At 37.2% G+C, this 6,812-nt stretch overlaps 1 protein-coding gene across 1 annotated transcript; it reads left to right on the top strand.

Moving 5' to 3' along the window:
* Positions 1-1,487: 1,487 nt before the first annotated feature.
* ppa2 (inorganic pyrophosphatase 2) lies at positions 1,488-6,637 on the top strand. The gene is made up of 12 exons (XM_058059328.2): positions 1,488-1,717; positions 2,464-2,528; positions 2,618-2,650; positions 2,749-2,802; positions 3,420-3,539; positions 3,781-3,867; positions 3,953-4,079; positions 5,620-5,747; positions 5,818-5,903; positions 5,984-6,053; positions 6,133-6,172; positions 6,236-6,637. The coding sequence occupies exons 1-12, from the start codon at positions 1,525-1,527 to the stop codon at positions 6,256-6,258; spliced, it is 1,026 nt and encodes a 341-aa protein (XP_057915311.2). The 5' UTR covers positions 1,488-1,524; the 3' UTR covers positions 6,259-6,637.
* The last annotated feature ends 175 nt before the right edge of the window (positions 6,638-6,812 follow it).

The raw sequence follows: 6,812 nt of genomic DNA, 5'->3' as shown, positions 1-6,812 counted from the left end.
ATGTAAAAAAGAATAATATATATAATTATATGAAAAATACAAATAACATATAATTAAGAATATTTATATATATATATTTATTCTTAATTATATGTTATTTGTATTTTTTCATTTTTAAATGATGGTTTATCAATTTATATTAAATTAAATCCATTTTTGTTTAACAGTTTAACAGTCATGCTATGTAGGGAGCAATGTTATTGTATTTTATACCTTACAAAAATATTTATTATTAATTAAAAAAACATGTAAAAATGGCCAGAAATAATGCATAAAATGTTAGACAGGTGAAGCAGGTTATTTGTGGTCAAAGCCACCACGGTCTCTTCTTCAGCAGAACAATGAATAGATGCCTTTCCTCCCTATTGAAGTTCATGTAACGTGAGCTCACCAGTTTTATACCCATGACACTAAATGCACTCACTGGGCGGGGAAGTAAAGTATTTCACAAGTATAATAGTGTGTCACATAATTGCACCATTTAAATCTTGATGTGTCCAAGGGTGGTGTATACTGAAAAATGACTTTTCGGCTTAGAAACATACATGTTATTGAACTTCTACAGTAAAAACAAGATGAGGCATCAGTTTAATCCAGTTGGCTGGCAAAAGCACAAGCCTAAAGTAAATTTGTCTGTGGTGAAATCACAGCAACTCTGGCAAATGGAGCAACCAAGCACTTTTGGATTTTAACAAACCAGCCGTGCTAAGTCACGGATGACATCACTTGTTTGAACGTTCACCAATCACCGCACTATATGGCTATAAAAGATGAAGTAGGCCCGCTCCAACGTTTGTTCATGGAACAATGGATATGGACTTTGAACTCATAATGCATTGTCAAGATTAAAGCCATCAGGCTGTCAGAGTGATAAATATACGTTTTGCACCTTGCTGTTCAATTGATGAAAGGAATAGCTGGGTAATAACAGTTGGCCAACACATCATTTTGTACATAGCATACTAAATAATATCTACAGTGTATATTATGTGTTGGTCAACACCATTGATAAAGACATGTTAATTCAAATGACAAAATGTTACACAGTACAGTATTTTGGATAGATTTTTGTTGTAATAAGATATACAGTATTTCTATAAATGCAATGGCATGAATGTATATTTTTGAAGTGTTTTATTATTTGTCTTATATTATTGCAGCATGGTCTCAAAAAATGTGACAAACATCTTCTGTCGTTCAACGGACAGGTGGCAGTAGAATAAACCCAGGGGTCAGAAAAGGGAAGAAATATATTCACTTCCTCCGACGATCAAAATAATGACATGACCAAAAAGCAACTACATTAATAAGGCAACGTAAGAAAATGTTATGCATTGTGTTATGTTTTTTAAGGTGCTTAACAATAATATTTTTTAAATTAAGACGAATTCCGTGTAAATACTGTGGTTTGCTGTTAATTTGTACCACATCAACTTTTATTTTTAAGGGTGATTACCGGAAATATCCTGCACACTCCATTGCGGAAGTGACAGGAAACGGGAAGTGGTGGGAAGCACGTCCACAATGAGAGCACCGCTATTACTATACTCCTCTAGCTGTGTCTTACGGGCAGTTTTTGGGTCCTTTCCCGCTTGTCGACAACAACTTGTCACCCAAACAACCGCTGTGCCTCATTTGTATACTTTGAGAAAAACGATGCACTATCAAACGGTGGAGAGAGGGAGCCCCAACACTCCAGATTACAGGATTTATTTTAGTAAGTGTGTGACCATTACCGCCATTGGCTAGCAATGAACACATACGAGTTCGCCAGAGTTTTGGTATTTTACGGTGGCAATGTAGTATGGACGCTTTGACAGGTGACACCGAAGTAAATATTTAACCTTGACGGAAAGGGAAGTGAAAGCCCCGACAACGTTTGCATGTATATTTCAAAGTTGTTTGTGTGGCGTGCAATACCGTCATGGGAAAATATATTAGACCAACCTTGTTTCTTCAGTTTCACTTCACTTTAATGCCTGGTACAAGGTATATTTATTTTTACAAATATAATGATGATATTGCCAGAGCCAATGGCGATATTAGCTAATCTGATCAGGGTGTGCAATACACGATGACATGTATAATACATATTTGCATTAAAGGCAAGGGTCCTATACCCCCCCCCCCCCCAAAAAAAACAACTAAATACATAGATACGAGCTAGAAAAAAATGGACACATTAATTTCCCATACCACTTCTCATTAGGGTTGTAGTGAGCTAGAACCTATTGACTTCAGGCAAGAGGTGGATGAAGTACACCCTTCCCTTGACTGATCGCTTGTCAATCACAGGGTACATACAGACAAAGAAACATCACACATTTTGACATTGCCTGTTTGTGGGTCATGAGAGGAAACCCATGCATACACGGGTACACGCAACCTCCACAAAGACATGGTCCAACAGAGAGGAGATGAGAAGAAGGATCTGTTTTTGATTGTCTTTGCTTCCTCCTCCAGAAAACTCAGACGGCAACTACATTTCCCCTTTTCATGACATTCCATTGATAGCAGAGGCAGAACAGGTATGTCTTGTTTTTGTAATGTAGCGTATAATGTTCCAATCTAGCTTATGATTTTTTTTTTTTTTAAAGCCCTCTTTTTCTGTCAACAGGACTTACCGGCAAAGAAGGCCAAAAAGAGTGAGGTATGGACTCACCTGATTTCTTATCAGAGGCGCACCACCTGAAAACATTTCAGCTGAGCATACATTACATGTGCTATAAATGGAGTTTATATGTTCAGGTGCTCTTTAACATGGTTGTGGAGGTGCCTCGGTGGTCCAATGCAAAGATGGAGGTAAGTGGCAGTCTGAAAATACAACAATAAATGCTTAGTTAGTGTTATGAAATTAATTCTAATTTGAGTTTATAATAACAATTACTATATATAATTATTGACAGTCAATGGATTTCTTTTTGACTGTTTGAAAAGGTTTTTTTAAAAAATATGTAATTATATTTATATATAATGATATCGTAGGTACTTTATTAGATTTTTTTAAATTAGATTTATTAGATTTCCAGTATTGTGATAAAGATATGTACTAGAGCCACTAGCGCTATATTGAACAGCCATTTAAGGAACCAAATATGGTTCCTTACCCTAAAAAGTGCTTCATAAAATGTTTATATTTTAATGTTGTTAGTGTTACTAAGTTTCCTTCTTTGTAAGTGAAAAATGATGTAGTTGACACAACCACTTGATTATTTACATAATTTATTACCTATTAAAACATCCCTGTTAGTATTTATTTTACATGTAAATGCTGTATAAAATTTACAATAGCAATGCTTGATATTTCAGTCCAATCCACCCATAGTCTTTTATTTTTATACAACTCTACCGAGACCCGGGAATCCACGCATACACATTCGCAGAAACACACACCCCTTCATCGTTTCAACAATTTCCAGATTGCAACAAAGGAACCTCTGAATCCCATCATGCAAGATGTAAAGAAAGGCAAGCTAAGATACGTCGCCAATATATTTCCCCATAAAGGTTACATTTGGAACTACGGAGCTATCCCGCAGGTAAGGTGCTTATCTATCCATTATTACCTTTTGAGTGACACCAGCAAGTGTAACAAATCAGTACTACTGTACTGTAATAATGTGTAAATGCTTTGTTTAAAATACAACTTAAGTGGTGTTTATAATGTATTCATGTAAGTACGCATAATTTACTACAGAGTTTAAAGTGTATCTTTGCTTCTGCTGCTCAGTTAATATAACAATTAAACTATTTGATTTCTTATATCATTGATTGGAAAAGACGTGGGAGGACCCTAACCACACCGACTCTGAAACAAAATGTTGTGGCGATAATGATCCCATCGACGTTTGCGACATTGGTTCAAAGGTAAGAACTTTCAAGGTTTATCAATAAATTATGCCCAAGACATTCCTTCCTTAATGAAGTCCTGTGTTTCCGGGTTGTTCTCTAGGTGTGCTTTCCTGGTCAGGTGATCCAGGTGAAAGTGCTTGGAATTTTGGCAATGATAGATGAAGGCGAAATGGACTGGAAAGTCATTGCCATCAATGTCGAGGACCCTGACGCCAAAAACCTAAATAGTGGGTGTTTTCCACAGAACATACGACTAGGCTGATGGGTTCATGCCCCCCCTCCAGGGCCCCACATTCTTTGAGTCAAAAGTTGTCACTCTAAACAGAGTGTTGCATGCAGTCAACATTTCCCTTGGAGACGCAGTATCAGTTGTGCTTGGCTTGACCAGAATCAGTTCTCAATTTGATGCAGGGTTCATGTTCTTACATATGTTCATACATTTGTTTCCTTTTTACTCACGTTCCGTTATGAAGCTACTTGTAGCTTGAAGGATTAAGATGGGAGTGTTCAAAGTCTGTCCTAGGGCCGGGGGGGGGGGGGCAATGGTGCCCTCCAGTTGTTTTTATTTTTGCCTCTGTCATATTCTACAATCTCTTGTAATGAGATTTTGAAATATAGAACTGTGTAATGTTACCAGACATCCAACTAATATCAATATTTGCGTAGTATATCCCGGAAATCCTTGTTACGTGTCAGTCTCAGTCAGACCTGGCAAGACATTTTTTTAATCCTGCTGTTTTATGTTATTCTCTATGAGCCAGGAAGTAACCTGCGAGCTAACAAATATGTGGCCAAAAACCGAAAATTGTTCATTGTCAATGAACCAGGAAGTAGTCTGCTAAGAAACTCGTGGGCTCACAAACTAAAATTATGACTAGGATTATTAGTCTGCCAACAAACAAACAAACGGACAGACTAGCAAACAAATGTAGTTAGAATGTTGTATTCTCGTGTTAAACCAAATTTTCAGTTTGAGGTTTGCGCATTTGGAAGTGAGCCCTGAAAGAAGAACGGATTGGCATGTATCAAGTATGGGAAACCTCTAAGGAGACTACTGAAACTACTAAAAGCAGGTTAAGCACTGTCCAAGGACAGTGGAGAAACCTTATGCCGTGGTCCAAATTGTCTGAATAAATTTGACATTGTAGAAGCTTGTGGAAAGTTTGGCAGATATTTCACGTTCACCAAAACAGTCCAGTGTAAAATGCCGTTGAGAAATGAAAATATTTTTGTCTTGCTGGGAATCACCAACTACAACCACTTCTGTGTGAGCTTGCCTCGTAGAAAGATTTCCTGGGAGCCATACTTAACAAGCATAATAAACAGAGCTAAATGGAGCTGTGGAGAGCTCACATAATGGTCACATAATGCTCACATAAGGGACCCGGTGTTCGAGAAAAGTCCCTGAAACGGAGCGATCAGACTCATCCTAAACTTCTCTCAGGCTCTCTTTCAAATATGCAAACTTCTATCTGAAACTTTGGCATTGTTTAACACGAGAATACAATATTTTAACAACATGTACAAAGTGGAAAAAGCATAATTGGTCCCCTTTTAAGAAATCCATTCATTCAGATGTAGACTACAATAGTTGACTTACAACTACTGCTGACATTTTTTAAATCTATTTCTAGCTCTCTAGATCCAAGGCATGTGCTATTAATCTTCAACATAGTCTGAAGTGCAACTCTAGAAGCACATTTCTTCCATTGATGCAAAGACAAACAAATCCAAATTGATCTTCTGCTGCTGTTCTGCTTTTCATAGACTTGGAGGATGTCCGAAAGAGTCGGCCCGGTCATTTAGAGGCCACTGTGGATTGGTTTAGGAAATACAAAGTTCCCGATGGAAAACCTGAGAACCAATTTGGATTCAATGCACAATTTCAAGATAAGGTTTGATAACATTAAATAGAAGTATTAAGTGTTTTTGTAACTGATTTTTCCTAATGCTTAATCTCCTAAGGATTTTGCAGTTGAGATTATCAAGTCCACACATGAGCACTGGAGGGCACTAGTGCAGAAGAAGACGAATAGCGGAGGGATTGAATGGTAACAAAGGGTTGACCTCAAGGGGACTCGTGTTCTATGGAAATTATATGACTGTGATTTTCTTTGATATATTTGTTTAGCAAAAATATATCGTGCTGTGATAGTCCGTTCAAATGCAACGCAGAAGAAACCAGTTATGTGGTCCAATCGGTGAGACATTTTTTTTTTTTGCTTTTATTCCACAGTAAAGTACATGAGTGACATTTGGTCAAATTTAATTTTTCCTCAGACCCCTGAACTTGGTCATGGTCAAAGTGTTCCTCCAGAAGGTAAGTAGATCATGTTGTACTCATCTTCATCCCAACATTGATGTGCATCTGTATTTTTTACAGTGGACAAGTGGCACTTTGTGTGAGTTTTTGGGAAAAATGTATCATGGACACAAACAGAAATAAAACCAGATCATCCTATCAATGACACACAAACGGGGGTCAGGATCACGGCATATCGGTATGCATCGAAAATGTCATCAATAACGTGCACCTGTGTAAATTGTTCATAACTTGCACCTGCCCGTATCATAACTCCACCGCCATCATGGGTCATTTTATGCGGTTCATCACCGTGTTTCTATTTTTGTTAAGTGTACGTTTGATGTGTTGAGATCTGTCCGTCTGGAAATGGTTATAAAGCCATTTTGTAAACTTTGGGACTCCAGCTAAGCACAGTGAGAGTATGTTCCATGTATGATTGGATTTTTTTTTCTTTTTTTCCTTCCTTAATAATAAAAAGTTTCATTTAAAAAAATAATTTTGTGTTTAGTTGTGTTGTCCTTGACTAATATTTAAATGTGATTCAAGATCCGAAACATTTAAGTGTGACAAACATGCAAAAAAAAAAAAAAAATCAGGAAGGGGGAATGCATGTGTACTATGTTTGCCTGAGAGTACTGTATTAAAAGAGGATACA

This window comes from Doryrhamphus excisus, linkage group LG9, assembly GCF_037039965.1.
Source record: "Doryrhamphus excisus strain RoL-2023G ecotype Guam linkage group LG9, RoL_Dexc_Guam_v1.1, whole genome shotgun sequence".
Classification (NCBI taxonomy): domain Eukaryota; kingdom Metazoa; phylum Chordata; class Actinopteri; order Syngnathiformes; family Syngnathidae; genus Doryrhamphus; species Doryrhamphus excisus.
This window is presented reverse-complemented; position numbering and strand designations above follow the sequence as displayed.